The sequence below is a fragment of the Dichomitus squalens genome (genome assembly GCF_000275845.1).
Source record: "Dichomitus squalens LYAD-421 SS1 unplaced genomic scaffold DICSQscaffold_29, whole genome shotgun sequence".
NCBI classification, from domain to species: Eukaryota; Fungi; Basidiomycota; class Agaricomycetes; order Polyporales; family Polyporaceae; genus Dichomitus; species Dichomitus squalens.
Genome location: NW_006766911.1, coordinates 283,308 through 302,403, shown reverse-complemented (window position 1 = coordinate 302,403; position 19,096 = coordinate 283,308). Strand labels below are relative to the sequence as shown.

The following is a 19,096-nucleotide window of genomic DNA, read 5'->3' as shown; positions in this document are numbered from 1 at the left end:
TCGTCGATGGCAGAACCTTGGCCGCAAGGCAGCGTTCGAAGTCGTTCGCCGTTATCCACCGTCTCGGCATGTGTAGATATCCACGTTGTCAGGACAAATCGAAGCCACTGTGGGAGCAAAGCAAACGCACGCGACATGTTGGATGACCCTGGTGATGTATTGGATGGAACATTGCTGTGGATTATTGGCTATGGTTAAGTGAAATAGGAACAGGAAAGACCAGGTTTAGGTGCCATACCTCAGAGGGACACTGAGCCGGACGTCGACGCAATTATTGGCTCAAGCTACTCATTAGACGCTGACCTGGAGGGTACTCGCTGATCGTGAGCAGATTCATGCAGCCAATGGGAGGGTGTCGTTTGTGTCCGAGTACCCTCGCGGTCGGAGGCGTCGAGTTCCTGCATCCGTCCCTCTTCCTCCCGCTGCGGCAGCCACCAGGCTCACCATCCTCCTCCGACCTCCCCGCACCTCTCGCCCAACCTTGTACAAAAGCAGATAAACCACCGGCAGGCCGCCCGGATTCCCCCACTCGATCCGCTTCCCTGTCTCCTCCAGTTCTTCCAGCTGCCTTTGGGGCGTTCGCAAGCCCGAAATCTTCGTTGCCATCTCTCGCTGACCACCTCAACGCCGCCACGATGTCCGACTCCGCCGACTGCACGTTCACTGGCAATGCCAACACCAAGACCGGGCTGCGCATCGCGTCCATCTTCATCATCATGACGACGTCCATGTCTGGCGCGCTCTTCCCAGTGCTTGCGCGCAGGAACAAGTACCTGCGCGCGAATATTCCCCAGCCCGTATTCGAGACGGCAAAGTATTTTGGGAGCGGGGTCATAGTGCGCATCGGCCATGTCCAGTATATATGCGTACGCTTGCTGACGATGTCCGATGGTGATTGGGTAGATCGCCACCGCGTTGATTCACCTGTTGGGACCTGCGATTGAAGAGCTTGGGTCACCATGTTTGGATCCTGCATGGCAAGACTACGTACGTGCCTATCTGCTGTCCTTATGCTGTCTGTGTCTCTTCTCTCTTCAGTCTGTCCTTATGCGCCGCGCGTGGCGTGCGTGGTGAACACGGTCAGAGTGACGTCAACCGAACGCTGCTCTCGAATGTTCGCGTTACCACCCATGAAAGACATCATGAATGTTATCTCGTGCCGAGAAGTGCAGCCGTCTTGATTGCAGCGAGAGTGCATTCAGAGAGGATGAGCGGCGCACCCCTTTACGCACTGCTTGACATCAACATAAACTCATCCCCTCCCTTCACCAGCCATACCCACTGGGAATCTGCCTTGTCAGCATATTTGGCATCTTCATCACCGAGCTCGTCGCCTTTCGTTGGGGCACCTCCCGCCTCGCCCGCCTCGGCATCGTGCACGACGCACATGGGCACGGTCTTGCCTCACACGCGGCACACGGCCCGGAGACCGACCACGAGCAGCAACATGTGGCCGAGATCCTGCGCGACGAGGAGAAACAGCACCGGGACACAGACAGCAGCATGCACGGGAGTGGGGGGCACCGGCCACACTTCCCGGAAGCGCACTCGGACAAGGAACTCGAGAGCGGGCGGCGAGCGCAACACCAGGATACGCCGAACACGCTCGGGGACTCCGCCACGGCGCAGATCATCGGCATCGCGATACTCGAGTTCGGTGTGCTGCTGCACAGCGTGCTCATTGGCCTGACGCTCGCTGTGGACCAGCAGTTCACGGTCTTGTTCGTCGTGCTCATCTTCCATCGTAAGTCTGCGTGTTTCTTCGGCGTGGTATGGGGAGGCCGGTCCTGACGATAATATTGGCGCGTCTTAGAAACCTTCGAGGGTCTGGGTGTCGGTTCCCGACTGGCGTTCATGCGCCTTCCCGCCAAGTACGACTACGTTCCTGTAGTTGGCGGTCTCCTCTACGGCATTACGACACCCATCGGGATCGCTGTCGGGCTCGGCGTCCGCACGACGTACAACCCGAACAGCAATACCGCCAACATTGTGAGCGGGATCCTGGACTCGTTCAGCAGCGGTATCCTGTTGTACACAGGTCTGGTGGAGGTGCGTCTCGGCTTGTCCACGGAGGTTGATATGGCTTGTCTGATGGAGGTATCCTGTAATCTAGCTGATCGCGCACGAGTTCCTGTTCAACGCGGACATGCTGCACGCGTCGAACGGCAAGTTGGCGTATGCGCTCGGGTGCATGATCGCCGGTGCGGGCATCATGGCGCTGCTTGGTCGCTGGGCTTGAGCTCCCTGCTCGATTCCGCGCGTGCGTTGTGTTGGCTACGACCGTGACGACGACGTCGACCGAGAGGTCGACCATGGACTGTTGTGCTGTGCTGTGCTACTCGCTCTGCTGTGTACCATCGCCATTAGTTATCCTCGCGCCATGCATCCGCCTGTTCGCCTTGCTTCAACACAAGGTCGCGGTTGCCATTGCCATCGCTATCATTATTGTTTTCGCACCACATATGACCTCTGCATACATCGTTTCCTCGCACCAGCATCTCCTCAGCCTATGTAGAATGAGCATGATTGTACGCTTTGTCGGTGACGTGGTCAAATCTATGTGTAGATGCGAGCAATCGCATACAAATCAGTTTGATACGCCCGTCGTGATCGGTATATTGTTTTAAGCTCAGTACCGAGAGGGTAGATGTGTGGACCGACCTACCAGACGAATGGAAGTGAATCCAGGCACTGAATAGAAGTAAATCCGAGCATGCAGCAGTGTAACCATGTCCGAGATCCAGCATGTGGCGGAGCCTGTTCGAGGCCACGCTCCTCGGTACGGAAATGATTGCTGACATAAGCAGATCTACGCGGGCAGGGGCAGCCGGATTTGGCTCGCAGCGCAATCCCCTTCGCCGCCTGGCACTCAACGCGCCCTGTCTTCCTCCGTCTCCTCTCGAGCTCCTTCCTACTCCCCCGCCCCGACGCTCTCGACGACGGCCGCACCACCACCGACAGATATCACTGCTACGCACACGACCACCGTTGGTCCGGACAGCACCCGCCCGGCAAATCCGCACAAAGGCGGCTACTGCTGCTACCCCTCGTAACCTACCCGACGCTACTGCACCCCCGAAGTCCTGAGAAGTACAGGCACGGAGGCCAAGCCAGGCGCAAACCCCCATTTCCTTCGTTCTATCTTTCAATCGTCCCGCGGGCGAAGAACGGGTGACGACACGCACAGCTCCTCTTGTCTCTTCCCAACAACATTACGGCCTTCTTCCTCGATATCCCCGCATCCAAATCAGGGTTCGACTCCCACATCCGCATCCGACCTAGGAACGACAAGACACACACACCCAACGCACTCACGGCCATGAGCGAAGACAGCTTCCACCCCCGCCCGTCCTGGGACAGCACCGACCACCGCGACCGCGACGGCTCCTCCGACGTCGACCACCTCCCCTCGCGCGCCGACAACGGAAAGACTCCAGCATACTACAACGCCAACGGCGGCGGCGGACGCATCCCACAGCAGTCGGCGCAGCACTTCGTGCCCCCCTCGTCCGACTCCCTCAGCCACCACGGCCACAGTCTCCGCGACGAAGTGACCCCGCCCACGCCGACGAAGGCCAAGTCCGTCTCGCCCCACCGCCGCTCGAGCGTCGAGAGCGCCACGCGCCCCCCGCTCGCGGGGGCCTCAGGCTCTGGGTCCGGCCCCGGCGTGGGAGGAAGGCCGTGGGAGGGCATGACGGGGGTCGGGTCCGGGATCGGCGTACAGGGCCTCGGGGCGACGGGGACGCAGAGCGAGCTCGGGAACGGGTACGCGCCCCCGCGGGTGAGCGTGGACTCCGAGCTCGGGAGCGAGAGCGTGGGCCATGGCCACGGGGAGAAGGAGCGGGACGGCGAGTCGGCGGCGGCGGCGAGCTTGGCGGAGGTCGCGACGCTCGTCGAGCCGAGCTTCGACGAGAACATCTTGCGCATGCTGTGCGAGACGGACGTGAGTGCTGCGTTTTGAATGCTTGTGCGCGCGCTGATCATAGCTCGGATTTCTCGGTGGTGGTGGATACTCGCGACGCCCCCCTTCTCGATGGGATCTGACTGTGTACGTGCGCGCGCGATATCGTACATGTAGTGCGGCGTGCCCCTCCTTCTGGACAGGATCAAGCAGAGTATGGCGTCATGTAAGGTGAGTACTGCGCGTCTTGTGTCTCGAGCCCAGACGGGGCCCGACTTGGAAACGCAGTTGCTGAGGAAGCGCAACTTGCCGGATGCAGGAAGCAGCATCGTTCTTGAAGAAACGCGCGGGCCTAGAGGACGAGTACGGGCGGCAGATGCAGAAGCTGGCGCGCTCTACGGCGTCCGAGTATGCGACGACGGACGGGAAGGCAGGGTAAGTGCTTGTTCTTTCCCGCTCCCCGCGCGCTGTCTGTGGTCGGCTAGGCCGACGAGCGGGCTAATGTGAGACTCTTGGAAGGTCTTTCGTGCAAGCCTGGCAAGCGTCCATGAGGACGCACGAGCAGATGGCGGACAGTCGGCTGAAGTTTGCGATGCGGCTGAACGAGATGAGCGAGGAGCTCAACAACCTGGTGAAGGAGGTCGATAAAAACCGGAAAGCGGTGAGTAGTACCGCTTCTCGCGTCATACTTCTCATCTCACCCTCGTTGTTGTCGCAATGCGCTCAGACAAAAGAGCTGGCGACTCGCTACGAACGCGCGTTGCAGGAATCAGAATCGCTGACGGAGAAGACTAAGGCGCGCTTTGACATGACGGCGGAAGAGCTCGAGCGGCTACTGCTCCAGAAGGAGGGTGAGTCCCTGAAGGACAATGCGATGCAAGGCCGGTCACCCGTCAACGGCAAACGAGTCATCGGGAAGGCAGTCGCGAAAGGCGGCATGCTGCTGAAGGGTCGGAACCCCCAGAACGTATGTCAGCTCTATCGAATACCTGTGAATCATGTAGGGCTTCGTGAATTGAATGTGCGAGATGGTATAGCTCCAACGACAAGAAGACGATATCCGAGCGCGCATGTCGAGCGCATCGGACGCATACCGCAAGGCTGTTACCGACACCCAGACGATCCGGCAAGAATACTTTAATTTTCAGCTTCCGCGGATACTACGAGTACGTCTCCATCTCGCTTCGAGAGCTTCATGTCGTGTCTTGGCTGATACCCGATCCTGCGTAGGCATTGAAAGAGTGCGTAGATGAGATAGATCTCGGCACCCAATACCACCTCTCGCGCTACGCGTTCCTATGCGAGAGTATAATACACAGCGAAGCGACGATCCTCCAACCCCAAGACGACCTCGGTACGTAATTTGTGTCATTGCAGCCGCGTCTTCTTCTCAGCAGTATTTGCCTGCAGTTCTCGGCCTCAAGGCGACTATGGAGTCCATCGACAACCGGTCCGACTTCAAGACTTGGATGCAGGCATACGTCTATGCGCATGGCGGACAGAGCAACCGCGGTCCGCGGCGGAACGGTCCCCAAGACGAGGGCTTCGTATGTTCCCCAATTGCTCGCTTATGTTTGCTCGCTGTCTAACTGACACGGGGCTCTTGCATCACAGCTCCCGCCCATACCCGCGCTGCACCATCCGGGCAGCTCGCCGAGCCTAGCGCAAGCACACCTCTCCGACAAGGGCCGGCCGACGTTTGGCGTGCACCTCGCGGAGCAGATGGCGCGCGACGATGTCGACGTGCCACCAATCCTCACTAAGTGCTGCGAGCATATCGAGAAGTATGGGCTGGACCAGCAAGGCATCTACCGCGTCGGTGGCACCCACAGGATAGTGCAGAAGCTGAAGGAGCGGCTTGATCGAGGTATGTCTTCGCGATGAGCGCATACGTCTCCAAGCTAGAACCCAAGAACCCAAGCGAACCCTCCGACTCGTCGGCAATGGCGACTTGGGTGCTTCGGGCTCGCTAGGTTCGGAATGGGGAGCTCGATTGACTGTTGGTCCGGTGATGATGCTGATCCCCCGCACTAGACCTAGACTCGGTGAATCTTGAGGTAGACGAGTGGTCGACTGACATCAGCAATGTCACGAGTGTGCTCAAGCTGTGGCTGCGCGAGCTGCCGGACCCGCTATTCACGGCGAGTCAGCATGCCGACTTCATGGAGGCCGCAAGTAAGCACCCGTCAGCCCCTGCCCGTCTGTCGTGCGCTGATCTGATTTTGTCTATCCCCTTCACGTAACCTCTTCTCTTCTCTTCTGCACTATCTTCTGCCCTATCTCATTGAATTGCCGATAACCCATTGTAATGACATCGCAGGGAACGAGAACGAGCGTGCAAGGCACATCCGATTGCATGAGCGCGTCAACGGACTCCCTGATCCGAACTACTCGACATTAAAGTACCTCATGGGCCACCTGCACAAGTCAGTCATGCATTCCATGCCTCAACTCAATAACGAATTTTTCCGTGATGACAGCAGCTGACTTACATTTCGCCCTCCTCATCCCCATCCCGCACCAATAGAGTCGTCCAGCATGAGGCGCAGAACCAGATGTCTGTACAGAACCTCGCGATCGTGTTTGGCCCCACGCTATTTGGACAGGTCCAGCCTGGGCTCAACGGCGCCATGAACGGCATGGCAGACGCGTCGCTGCAGAACAAGGTGCGTGCGCGAGATCGTCGGGGTTGCGTTGGAGCTTTGTCGCTGACGTGTCTACGTAGGCCGTCGAGACCATCTTGGAGCATTACACCGATATCTTTGTGGACGACGGCGAAGAGGCGTAGACGACTCCAGACTTTGCTGCCTCCTTGTCAGCGCCGCCGCTACCGCAACCGCACCAGCCTCCGTCTTGATCATCGCATTCGAGGCTTCTCCATCTCCTCCGCACCCAGCGATTGTTTTATTCTATCGGTTATGTGTATACCCCCCATACTCGCATGTATCCCTTACAGACTATTTGCGTATAACCCCCAGTTCGCCATATGCCCCCCTCTAACTAGCCTCTCTTAGTGGTACAGCGGACTCGGAGCGGGCTCCACTCCCACCTCTCAAAGACTGTATTCGGACAACGTTAGTCTGTACTCGCAATCCTATCTTATTAGTTCCGGTCCCCCATCTGCCCTCGATCACTTCCGTCTACTTCCTGTTCTTCCGCAGGGAACCGGTGTGTGTATGCTCTATGTTTGTCCGCGACGCCAATACGTACCGAGCAATATGATGCCCGGCGGAAGACATACGGTACACGAACATCTGCGTGCGATACGATATGACGTACATGCGTCTGCGAGGTGCCACGCCTTTCTCAGGCTTTAGGCAATATGAACGGCGCATGGCGCGGATATGGCGGACAGCCGGGACACACAACGGACCCACACGCTACGACGCGGACCGTAGGCTTGCGGCGCGAGCCCACGCTCGCCAATTATACGCCGCGCGTGGGTGCGCGTGCGGGGAGTGCGCGGAGGTATGGGTTGTGTCTACCCCTATGCGAATGCAGCTTGAACTTGGGATATCACAGTGCTCCGGGGGTGTCCGATAAATACAGTGCGTGCGTGGAAATGTACAGCGTGCGTGGAACACCGTCTATCTGGATGCGTGTGTGGGGTGTATCTGGTATCGCGTGTCGTGTGTTGCAGCAGTGACGAAGATATGCAACAGCGTGCGGCGGAGGCCTGCGCGGGCCCGCCAGTTCAGAGCGTGCACTACCAGGAGCTGGAGACGCACCGTGCAGGGAGCCAACAGCTCACAGCGAGCTTCTCCAGACCGCCACCCCGGTCATCCTCAACCTCAACCTCGCCGACATCAGGGCTCGCCTGCCGCCGCGATCTGACCCGACCTGGCCTCTCGACCGCCGCCATGCATCTCTCCCGCCCTGAAAGCTTCGCTAATAGCGCGTCCACACCGCGGCGGGCCCGTCGGCGGGGGCGACGACCCAGAGGTCCGGCGCGCGCGCGTCGCGGCGCCACTCGGCCTTGGAGGGGAACACGACGTGGCGGAGGGCGGGGCACGCGCGCGCCCAGGTGGTGCAGAGTGCGGACTCCTCGAGCGCGTTGCCGCGGCCGACGCCGTCGACGGACGTCGGGGAGAGGTCGAGCTGGCGGAGCGCGGGGAAGGCGCCGAGGACGGGCGAGAGGCCCGCGAGGAGGCTCTGTGTCGGGTGTTCGGTGTCGATGGCGGGGGCGTGCGGCGTGCGGCGTGTGGCAGGGGGACAGCGGGGAGAGGGGGTGGAGGGACAGGGAGCGCAGGGGGCAAGGGAAGCGGGTGAGGACGGGCGGACGGACACGCGCAGAGGGCAGGAAAGAAAGCGGAGGGGGGTACTCACGATGCCAGAGAGCGCAAAGTGCAGCGTGTGCCGCAGCGCGAGCTTCACCTTGAGCACCTCCACCGCGCCGCCCAGGTGCCGCGAGATGTCCCTCAGCAGGATCGGCGTCACGCTCATCAGGCTCAGGTCCAGGCCGCGCACGGGCTCGCTCGCGCGCGCGATGCGCCCCAGGTCGCGCTCGGTGACGAACTCGTGCCCGACGAGCCCCAGCAGGCGCACGGGCCGCCCGGGGAGCACGCTCGCCGCCGCGGGCGCGCTGCCGCGGAAGAGCTGCAGGCGCGGCAGCGCGCGCGGGGGCAGCTCGAGCGCCTCGTAGCAGTCGAGCAGGTGCAGCTGCTCGAGCGCGGGCGTGCCCGCGAGGAACCACGCGACGGGAGCGCTCGGCGCGGTGTACAGCTTCGGGCTGAGCGCGCCGCGCCCGACGCCGCTGAACGCGAACACGCGCAGGAAGGGGAACGCGCAGCCGTCGAGCACCGCGCGCGCGTCGAGCGGCGCGCCGGCGAGGCCGAGCGCGAGCTCGAGCTGCTCGAGGGCGCGGAGCGTGCGCAGGGCGGCGTTGAGCGTGCGCAGGACGGGGAGCGCGGCGGGGAGGTACTCTTCGCGCGGGCCGGGGTCGGTGTGCCAGCGGATGGAGAGCTTGCGGACGGCGTCGGCGAGGTGCGGGCGCGCGAGGAGGGTCGAGGCGCAGGTGTGGGTGCGTGTTGGGGTGGGGGAGGCGCGGGGGAGGGCTTCTTGGATGGCGATAGAGGCGTAGAGGATGCGCTCGGCGACGGAGCGGAAGCGGTGGGACGCGCGGGCGACGGTGGTGAGCGCGGAGGGGGACAGGTTGTCGAAGATGGCGGAGAGGGTCTCGTTGGGGAGCTGGGAGGACATGGTCGCGCGCGCAATGGGTTGTGGTCGCCTTGCTTGCGATAGCAGAGGGGTGGCGCGAGGGGCAGGAGAGTCGAGACGAGGGCGAAGGGGGCAAGTCAGGGAGGGGGAGAGGACGGACTGGGGCGAAGAAGTCTGCAGCGAATAGAAGGCCGAGCCTAAAGGCGTGCGCGAACACCTGCGAGTTCACGGAGGGGAATCGGTGCGAGCTGAGCTGGGCTGCGAAACTCGCGGCTGGCGCACGGGGGAGGAGGGCCCTGTGGTTGGGCAGAGGAAAGGACAAGATCCGAACGTGGGCCTGCGCGGGCTGCAGGATAGCCAATGACGGAGAATTGCCGGCCGCGGGACCTGGCGAGTTCCCAAGCTAGGACGAGAGCGTATTTAACGGCGAGGTCAGACATGTCGTGCGCGCAGGAATCCCAGAGAAATCACCGTCGGGTTCGCCCAAGCGCTGCAGGCGTCGCAAGCTATCAGACAGAACACTGCATCCATCCCCACTTCTCGGTCGGTCAGCCTGACGGTATTAGACAGGGTAGTCCCCGCCAGGCACCGCTGGAACGCTGCCACATCATCAACAGAGATAGGAAGATGATTGGAATGAGGCCACAGAGAAAGTAGTTGAAACAGACGCATAGAGATCCGTGTACACAGTGCGACTATCATTGCTCGAAGCATCGCTGCCCCCACTTTGTTTCACGCCCCAATCACACCCACGCCTGCAGGCATCAGGAGTAGCCCATTATAACTCGTCCTGTTCTACACTAGCTAATAATACACCGAAGAATATCCGAGCTACATACAACGCCGGCCCCCTCTACGCACCGAAACCGTAGAGTGTGCGGCCAGAACGCTTCAAGGCGTAGACGACGTCCAATGCCGTCACCGTTTTCCGCTTAGCGTGCTCAGTGTAGGTGACAGAGTCACGAATGACCTATAGATAGCAAGCTAGTGAGTCGACCTGGCGATACGCAGCCGCTAATGAGGTGCTTACGTTCTCCAAGAAGATTTTGAGGACACCACGGGTCTCCTCGTAGATGAGACCGGAGATACGCTTGACACCTCCACGGCGAGCAAGACGACGAATGGCGGGCTTGGTGATACCTGATGGAAGGTGGGTTAGCGATTACGTCTACGGTAGACCCCGAGCTTGCCAAAGGGCGGCGGCCAAGGTGATAAGCAAGACACCGGTCACTTCTCAAAGGTCTCGCGTTATCTAACTACCGAACCACCCTCCATGCCTGGCCAACCATAGAGTGATTCGGCTACTAGACTCGGCCGCCTACCCCACTGACCAAATGCAGAGACTGGACTCACCCTGGATGTTATCACGAAGAATCTTGCGGTGACGCTTAGCACCACCCTTTCCGAGACCCTACCGGACGCAAGAAAACAAGAGTAAGTTCAGGCTGCCCGACCACACCGAGCTACCCAAGTTCCAACGCACCTTGCCACCCTTTCCACGGCCAGACATGTTTGATGGGTAGTTGTTAGGTTGGTGAGGTTGTTAAACTAATGTGCGTCGACGAGCTGTCGAGTGTAGTGGCGGGCAGGTGGAAGTAGGCGGAAGAACGGATGACAGAGGCAGCAGCTCCGAGCGAGCTTATATGAGACGCCGCGACGCGCTTGTGGCAGCATCACGTGCATGAACCTTATTCCTTGTTGAACGGCGTTAACCGCGTCGCGCGGCGCACGTGACCCCGTCGCGTCGCCCTCCATATATCCACCCCTACAGGACGCTCGCTGCCCTTCCTCCATCCGTCTGCCCCCCGCCGCCTGAGCCTCCGCTATCAGCCAACGCACTCAGCCCTTCCGACTACCAACCACAAAATACATCAGCAGCAATGGCTCGCACCAAGCAGACCGCTCGCAAGTCCACCGGTGGCAAGGCCCCCCGCAAGCAGCTCGCTGCCAAGTCCCAGGCGCGCAAGACCGCCGCCGTATGTGTTCCGAACTTCGTTTGCACCTTACCGCTCGATACTGACGAGCTCTTGTGCAACTTCCCCAGGCGGCGACTGGCGGTGTCAAGAAGCCCCATCGCTTCCGGCCTGGTACCGTCGCCCTCCGCGAGATCCGGCGGTACCAGAAGTCGACGGAGCTCCTCATCCGCAAGCTCCCCTTCCAACGTCTTGTGCGCGAAATCGCGCAGGACTTCAAGGTTTGTCCCTCCCCTTCCCCTCTTTGATCCCGTCGAATGCGATGGCTAACCACGCGCACCTCGATAGACCGACCTGCGCTTCCAGTCGTCCGCCGTCATGGCCCTCCAGGAGGCCTCCGAAGCCTACCTCGTCTCGCTCTTCGAGGACACCAACCTCGCCGCGATCCACGCCAAGCGCGTCACCATCCAGCCCAAGGACCTCGCGCTCGCCCGCCGGTTGCGCGGTGAGCGCACGTGAGGAACATCGGACGTTGTATACCTGTGGTTGTTCTGTGTATCCTTGTATTGGGTTGTATTTGTACTGTTCATTAGATAATTATCTCTTTCGATTTCAATGCCCTGCATTGGTTAAAGAGAGTGAGCAGCAAGTGTATCGAGTTGAATCACATAGGGGGTGTTGAATCATAGGATGCCGTGTCCCATTATGAAGGTGGCCTGAGCTACGTTGAGATAAGGTTGTCTTCGCGTCCCACCCTAATCTCACACCTCCCCCACCTCCACAACGAATGTAATAAGCATATAACACGGTTGTAAAGAAGGTTTCAAATGTGATTGTGATGGGACGCCTGATCAGGTAATGATCCTACTATGTAGGCGTGTTCAATTCTTGTCGCTCGCTCATTTCCTCGCGCGCCTACCGGGCGTCTGCCTACCTGGATTCAAGGTCAGATCAAGCAGAGATGTGCTTGACCCCAGGACCCCGAAAGTCGGCAGCGGTGACTTCTTCTAATGGCTCAGGCTTTCTCTCTATTTCAGTTTCCAGAGTTCTGGCTCTAGTGAATTCTACAATGCCTGAAGTTATGACATGCAATCGGTAGGGAAACCATAGACTCTCTCACGCTTGACCCCCGGTGTCATCAGTCCCTCGCCCATCTCTGAGATCAAGCGCCTGTAGCACAGCCGCACAGGCAGCGGGTGCAGCGAGATCGACGTTTTCGTCCTATGCTAGGTTTGTTATGCCCAGAAAATCTGTCCAGAATGTGGATGGAGACGTCGGCAGATCGTTATAGACTTGTTGACCGAGAATAATCGTACACAATCCGCCCAAATCGGAACCAGATTCGGCACGACACGGTTTACTGGCCACCTGGGGTTGCCACTGTAAGCCTGATGGCAATTGGACTCAAAACCTTGCGGGACGACTCCGCGTCTCGAGTCATGGAGCTCTCTATCTTTCAAATCGTTAAGCTTTCGCGTCGCTCCTCAGTCCCAGCTCGCGACCCTCATGCGGTCGTGTTGCACCCGCTGCCTGCGCACCTCTGCTCGCTGTGCTACAGGCGCTTGATCTGACCTTGAATCCAGGTAGCCAGACGCCCGGTAGGCGCGCGAGGAAATGAGCGAGCGACAAGAATTGAACACGCCTACTATCGTTACGATGGAGCTACGATGGGACACCATGTGCCACAGGTCGATGCCCCCGGTGTCATGCAGTATGTCGGAGGAATAGCGAGATAGATTGTAAGCCGCGTAGACGGCCGGGGTATGAAAGACTACGGTACATGAGTATCCAAACCACGCGCGAGACCAAATCAGTGTGAAACAAACACTGCGCAAAGCGAAACGTGCGCCCGATACCACACGTCCGCCTTAAACAAGCAGCCTAGTTATCAGTCAAAGAACACATTATAAAGCTCAACGTCAGAAGCCCTCCGCCTCGCCTCCATACTTCTTCGGCAACTCCTTAGGGTCGATCACCTGCGACAGCTCTGCCCCGATCGTCTTGGGGCCCGAGCCGACGACGGACATCTTGGCAAGGGTCGCGGCGGAGAGGAGCGGCTTGAACAGCCAGAAGACCCACGTGAGCAGCGTCGGCACGTTGATGAAGAACTTGCGCGACTGCGTGCGCACATCACGACACGGACGTTGCGTGAAGAGCGTGGGAGATTAAGGAGAAAGGCGGATGAGCAAGGGTTGGGAAGCAGAAAGAAGGAGAAGATAGAAGCGTCAGCGGCTGGACTCTGAGGCAAACGCTCCGAGATCGACGAAGACGCACCAGGAACTCCGGGTAGTGGTTCTGGAAGATGTTCGTCGCTTCCTTCGCCGCCGCCTTCTGCGCCGCGTCGCGCTGGGTCAGGCTCACGCCCTCGTAATCTGGATGTGCCAGACATCGCACCCGTGAGCTCGAAAGGCATCGGACATGGGAGCGGCCGCACACACCATGGATCTGGACCATCTGGTCGACGGTCTCGAAGTCGAGCAACTCGATGCTCTGCTCCATGAACTGCACGCGCCACCTGCACAATCAGACCCAACCTCGTCAGCACCATCCGTTCTCCGGCGCTCGCGGAGAAGCACGCGCACCTGATGAACTTCTGCACGTCCCCGAACACGGCCTTCAGATCCGTCACCGCGCCATACAGGTTATACGTGACCGGCCGGCCCTGCTTGTCCTTCCCGTACACCCTCCCGAGCTTCCCGAACACCTCCGGGTCGAACTGCTCCTTCAGGACCTTGTCGATCTTGAACTCGTCGCGCCACTTCAGGGTGTTGACGAGCATGTCCGTCGCGTCCTTGACGACAAGGTTGCGGGCGCGTGCGAATTTGACAAGGATAACGGACCCCTTCGCGGAGGGCGCTGTCGGGGAGAGCTCGACGCCCCAGAGCGTGATCGAGCTAGGAGCGGGCTTGGCATCCGGGTAGGCTTTCTCGAAGACGCTCGGGAGCTGGGACTGCACGGCAGTCGAAGGTGGTGAACACCATTACTCGAGTGCGAGAGACGATGTGAAAGGAGGGAGACGTACGCGCAGCTCCTTGACGGCTTTCCACTCAGCTTCGGTGAATTTCTTGGTCAACTCATTCTGCGGCTCCTCGGCCTCCTCCTCCTTCTTGACGGTCTCCGTCACGACACTGGGCTCTGCAGGCTTGGGATCTGCGCCAGACATGGTCGAGTTTCGAATTGTGCACGGCGATGCGCAGACGTGGAGGCAGAACGCAGGATAGACCCACGTACAACGGGACGACCCGGACGAGCACAGGCCCACGCACGCAGCACGCGGATTAGAAGGTGGTGATATAGCAAAGCCACGCGTCAGCATGGCCCGTCGAAGCTCCCATTAGTCTCATGAGAAGACACACACCTTCGGGCTCAGTAGCAGCTTCCGTCACAGGAGCCGCAGCAGCCGTAGGTTCAGCGGCTGGTGTGGTCTCCGCAGGCGCAGGCGCGGGCTCCGGCGCAGGGGCCGCAGGAACTGCTTCGGGTTCAGGCGCAGGAGCAGAGGCGTCGGTACTCGGGGCAGCAGGTGCAGGCTCAGGTGCAAGCGCGTCCGCAGACGTCGTAGGCTCAGGCTCAGCAGCAGCCTCGGTCGCGACAACTGCCTCAGTGGGAGGAGGGACGGGGATCGGCTCGGTGTTCTCGCTGGACATTACGGACGGGATGGTATAGGAGCTGTATATGTATACGGGGTGTGCGCTGTCGGTGGGTATATGGCCGTTGGCGACGAAGAGGGACGGGCTCGGTAGGCCTTCTTCTGGACCTTGCGAGGGAGGGCTCGGTCATCGGCTGGGGGGCGGCCGCTTATCTGATAAGATGATGCTTCAACATGGCACTTGATCCCCAGTGAGAACCTTCCCTATTTCCTACGATTTGTGGCTTTTGCCAGCGAATGCCATCTTTTGCCATCGTTTCAGAGCTGTCGCGATGACAGCTCAGCGTCTATCCACGCTCGATTTCATGCATCGATGATCACTTTTTGTATATAGAATGGCCATCCGACGTCGATTTGCCAGCCCTTCCATACAACAACTGTTTCATGTATACATCGCCGCATCCATATACATCCAATTCTCTGGGCGCCAAACGACCACTATCATCCATTTCCATGTCAGGCTGGTCCTCGATCTCGTTCCCGACCCCTTCGTCCATGACGCCATCGACATCCCCGACGCACTCATAAACGCGGTCAATTGCCGTCTCGCCTCCGCACACTCTCTCTTCTGTTCTCCCACCATCGGCACTCTCACTGACTGCTTTGAGGCTACAAGGTAGGTACTAGCATAAGGACGTTTATGGTACATAGTAGTGAGCGCATACAGGTGAGCTGGTTAGTAGTACTTGCATAACGGTAAGTGGTGGCAGGCAAAGACTGTACACAGGTGGGCCACAGTACAGTAACGCTGACAGTTCCATGAGCACGAGTTCATAGCCACGCAAGCCACACACTTTACACGCAGTAGATAGGCCGGCGTGAGATGCGGGAGGCAGCAGGGCGGCAGGCGGGCGCAGGGCGGGAACAGGCGTCAATGTATCCCAGCGCGCGTGTCATACTGTAGAGTAACTGATGATAAATATATATGCTTCCATGCCAAATTGGGATCGCATCGAGCATCCGAATCTGTACCAATCTTTTATGAGCTTTATGTGTCTTCTTCTGTCTGTCGAAACAGGCCAGAATAGACTTCTAATCACGCGTGAGTCGGGCAGGGCGAAAGGGGGATGACATTGTCAAGGCGCAGCGCCGGACGAGTCATCCGACTCGCGTCGCCACCGCTCTCTCGCGCGACCGGGAGGGGCCGAGCTCAAGCCGGCGGAGGCGAATACACTGACTGGGACAGTAACTATCTAGCAACTAGCGTAACGTGTGGTATAATAAGTGTAGGGATAGCGGATGGGTGGGTAACAAAATGCGAAGCCCGAAGTCGGGGACTTTCGAGCACGCCGGTGAGGAAGGAGGTGCGGGAACTACGGTACGTGTATCGTACCTTTCGAGCACGCCGGTGAGGAAGGAGGTAAGGAGGGAGAAGCATCAGAGACCTGTACATATAAGTAATCATAGAAAACAAAGACCTTGCCCCGCGCTGCAAAAACGCGTTGAGCGCGACAAAGGCTTTGTGCGACAGGGAAGAGAAAAGCACGTTGTCGGCGCACGTGCTCCCCACGCGACTTAGACCCCAGTCAATACCCATTGACTGAAACATCTAATCACGCGTGAGTCGGGCAGGGCGAAAGGGGGATGACATTGTCAAGGTGCAGCGCCGGACGAGTCATCCGACTCGCGTCGCCACCGCTCTCTCGCGCGACCAGGAGGGGCCGAGCTCAAGCCAAAGGAGGAGGGAAGGGAAGAGCCGGAGGCTCGAAAGGCTGAGCGTGAGGCTCGGCCTCGGCCCAATGGAGGCGAGTGGAGAGATGAAGGATGCGATCCCGGGGAATGTCAACGTACAGCTTGTATGCGTCGCTACGCCAACGGCCCAGCTGCTGGATCTCATGGTCGGCATATCCTGCTGCTGCTGCTGATGTTGCTGCGCCCCGTCGGAAGCTGTGGCCAGAGTACTTGCTGCTATCGTAGCCATGTAACTGGAGCAGAGATTTAAGTTGTGATACGAAGAGATCCCGAGTAAGAGCAGAGCCAGTTTCCAGACCAGAGAACAGAGGGCAAGAGGGGGAGCCGGGGTCGCCTTGGAAGAGCTCGCGAAGCGCAGCGACCGGGCAAGTAATTGTGCCTGGTGCTGCGGCGATGATGATCGTTACCCCTTTCCGGAAGGGGTCCGTTTTCGACGCTGGCAGAGAGAGGAGCAAGTGGGTAGCTGTGGCCATGTCGGGTATGAATTTCACCGAGCTGCGTGAGAGATGGACCGCCGGGTTGAAGACATTGTTGCGCCCAATAGTGAACTCGCCACAGCGCAAGAACCCAGCGAAAGCAAGCGCCATAGCAGCCTTCATAGTGTGGTCGAGGGCAGAGACGGACTCAGCTAAGTGCGCACAGAGTTTCCGCAAGATGTCGAGGGTGATCGGCAACTTTGGGTTCCGATCGCGAGCCCCGTGGAAGCGCTTGATACCGCGGAGTAGCCTTTGGACGACGGGAGCTTCGCATGCAGTGAATGGGAGGTCGGAGTCGACGTGCAGAGATCGGACACTGGACAGGTAGCCCTTGATTGTCTTGGGGAGGAGTCCTCGAGCTCCGAGGGAAGCAACCCATTCCATGATGGCGCGCTGTGAGGCGGGGATGATGCTACCATCGGAGTTTTGCAAGGCGGGCTGGAGGCGGACGAAGTCGACAAAGGAGCGCTGGCCAGTACTGTAGGTCCGTCGAGTGCCGGATGCGAGGCCGTACCACAGGTAGCGAGCGACGAGTCGAGAGAAGTGAGCGTGCGTTTCAAACCAGATAGCTGGGGGTTCGTCAAGCAGGGTTTCCGGGGCAGGTGGGGGGCGAGCTGGAATAGGCGGGCGTACTGAAACCGAGAGGCAGCGTCAGCGAGCGCGTTCTCAGCAGATGGGAGCCATTCAGCAGAGAATGAGAAATCAAGACACGCGGCGAGCATGAGGAGCACACGCAAGAGCGACATAGTGTGCCGGGAGCGGTTGCGGTCCGTTTCGATGGCATCAACGATGACCTGATTATCAATGTGGAAGACCACATGACAACCAGGCCACCGATGGCCCCACCGAAGGACAGCCTGGATAGCAGCGTAAAGTTCTTTAAACTGAATGTCGTGCTTCCGGTGGCGACGGGGAACACGGCTAGCAAACCACTGGTTGTCGTGTACACCACCTACACCCTTACGGTCAGAGCCGCTGGCGTCAGTGAAGACATGGACAGTGCAGCGGGACGGGACGATCAGCTGGACGCCATTCCACTGCGAGTGGAACACAGACCACCAGTGGATATCGGCACGCGCGTATTGGGGGATATGCCGGACAGCAAATTCAGAGGTGAATGTCGCGGAGAAGTCTATGAGGCGGCGTACGAAGGCCCTAGAGTGAGGAACGACCTGTGTTGTGAACTGCAGGAACCCGATAAGGGCCTGCAGTTCGCGCAGCCGACATGTGCGACGGGTGCGCCAGGATGACAAGAGTTCGCCCAACCAGGCTAGCTTGTCCGCCGGTAAGCGCGCCTCCATGGCATTGGTGTCGAGCTCGAGGCCGAGAAATTCGAGCGATGTCGTGGGGAGGACAGTTTTCGATGCCTGGAATTCGAGTCCTAATTCCTCCCCAAGGCGCATAATCCATTCCACGGCTGCATGAGCGAGGGGAGATGGGGTGGTGGGGGGAAATATCGGGAGAAAGTCGTCCAAATAATGGCGGAGAGATGCCGGAATGTGGCGCTGGATGATCCAGTGGAGGGCTTCTGCGAACAGATTGAAAATGTACGGCGCCGACTTCACGCCGAAGACGAGCACTACGTTGTAGTAGAATTGTCCGGCCCAGGTGCAGCCAAGCAGGTGCCAGTCGTCGCGGCGGACCGGTATATGGCGAAATGCATCCTTCAGGTCGAGCTTGGCGAGGAGTGTGCCGCGACCCAGACGTCGGATTTCGGCCACAGCAGAGGCAAAGGGTTCGTAGTCGATGTGGCTTTCCGAGTCCGGGATTCCGTCGTTAACGGAGGACCCTCGGGGCCAAGACAAGTGGTGTATGACGCTGTCACGAACCGCCCCCACGGGGCTACGTTTTCCTTTTCGATTCGGACCACTGCCTTGTACGTTCACCCCTTGTTCTCTATTCGGCGTGGTTTCCCCTTGTTTGCACACGGACAACAGCTCCCCTTGTTTCTCTCTTCGCTATTGTCCTACGGCCTTGTACTCGGTGCCCATGGCAACGCCATTGTCCCCTTAGCGCCCATTGTTCGTTCCTCGTATATAGCTGGATCCCTTGCTACCTGGAGACTCTAGTTTCGACCTCTTGTCTCCAGGTAAGCCATCGTGTATTTCGCTCTGTAGATACTTCACTCAATACACATCTTGTCTCCAGTCCTGCCTGTTGAGCTCCGCTCCAGTCTCACTGCGATCAGAGCTCGTCGGCGCTCCTGCCTGCCTCGCTCGTCTCCACTTACTCGCTCGACAGTCAGTCGTAACATTAGGTCGAAACTACCTCACAGGCACCAGCGCCCTCCCACGTTTAACACTCCGTTTAT

General features: G+C 59.2%; 6 protein-coding genes across 6 annotated transcripts; 3 read left to right on the top strand and 3 right to left on the bottom strand.

The window, feature by feature from the left end:
* Positions 1 to 635: 635 nt before the first annotated feature.
* On the top strand, positions 636 to 2,239 carry DICSQDRAFT_65286 (ZIP-like iron-zinc transporter; the record flags this gene model as incomplete). The annotated part of the gene is made up of 6 exons (XM_007367894.1): positions 636 to 836; positions 904 to 987; positions 1,273 to 1,449; positions 1,558 to 1,744; positions 1,814 to 2,049; positions 2,114 to 2,239. The coding sequence occupies 6 exons, from the start codon at positions 636 to 638 to the stop codon at positions 2,237 to 2,239; spliced, it is 1,011 nt and encodes a 336-aa protein (XP_007367956.1).
* A 1,452-nt stretch (positions 2,240 to 3,691) lies between these two features.
* DICSQDRAFT_65144 (GTPase activating protein) lies at positions 3,692 to 6,689 on the top strand (the record flags this gene model as incomplete). Its single annotated transcript, XM_007367893.1, has 13 exons — positions 3,692 to 3,943; positions 4,079 to 4,132; positions 4,221 to 4,336; positions 4,421 to 4,562; positions 4,629 to 4,868; positions 4,939 to 5,067; positions 5,132 to 5,255; positions 5,312 to 5,448; positions 5,516 to 5,768; positions 5,936 to 6,076; positions 6,222 to 6,327; positions 6,429 to 6,567; positions 6,627 to 6,689. 13 exons carry the CDS (start codon positions 3,692 to 3,694, stop codon positions 6,687 to 6,689), a joined length of 1,896 nt encoding a protein of 631 aa, XP_007367955.1.
* Positions 6,690 to 7,028: 339 nt separating this feature from the next.
* Positions 7,029 to 9,100, bottom strand: DICSQDRAFT_182034 (uncharacterized protein; the record flags this gene model as incomplete). Its single annotated transcript, XM_007367892.1, has 1 exon — positions 7,029 to 9,100. One exon carries the CDS (start codon positions 9,098 to 9,100, stop codon positions 7,790 to 7,792), a length of 1,311 nt encoding a protein of 436 aa, XP_007367954.1. The 3' UTR covers positions 7,029 to 7,789.
* Positions 9,101 to 9,507: 407 nt separating this feature from the next.
* On the bottom strand, positions 9,508 to 10,660 carry DICSQDRAFT_89479 (histone-fold-containing protein). Its single transcript, XM_007367891.1, has 4 exons — positions 10,542 to 10,660; positions 10,412 to 10,469; positions 10,089 to 10,198; positions 9,508 to 10,028 (listed from the first exon to the last, which is right to left on the bottom strand). Exons 1-4 carry the CDS (start codon positions 10,566 to 10,568, stop codon positions 9,912 to 9,914), a joined length of 312 nt encoding a protein of 103 aa, XP_007367953.1. The 5' UTR covers positions 10,569 to 10,660; the 3' UTR covers positions 9,508 to 9,911.
* Positions 10,661 to 10,938: 278 nt separating this feature from the next.
* DICSQDRAFT_65256 (histone H3) lies at positions 10,939 to 11,490 on the top strand (the record flags this gene model as incomplete). The annotated part of the gene is made up of 3 exons (XM_007367890.1): positions 10,939 to 11,034; positions 11,103 to 11,252; positions 11,320 to 11,490. The coding sequence occupies 3 exons, from the start codon at positions 10,939 to 10,941 to the stop codon at positions 11,488 to 11,490; spliced, it is 417 nt and encodes a 138-aa protein (XP_007367952.1).
* A 1,400-nt stretch (positions 11,491 to 12,890) lies between these two features.
* On the bottom strand, positions 12,891 to 14,134 carry DICSQDRAFT_65178 (CRAL/TRIO domain-containing protein; the record flags this gene model as incomplete). The annotated part of the gene is made up of 5 exons (XM_007367889.1): positions 12,891 to 13,088; positions 13,246 to 13,343; positions 13,410 to 13,486; positions 13,554 to 13,921; positions 13,994 to 14,134. The coding sequence occupies 5 exons, from the start codon at positions 14,132 to 14,134 to the stop codon at positions 12,891 to 12,893; spliced, it is 882 nt and encodes a 293-aa protein (XP_007367951.1).
* Between the last annotated feature and the right edge of the window lie 4,962 nt (positions 14,135 to 19,096).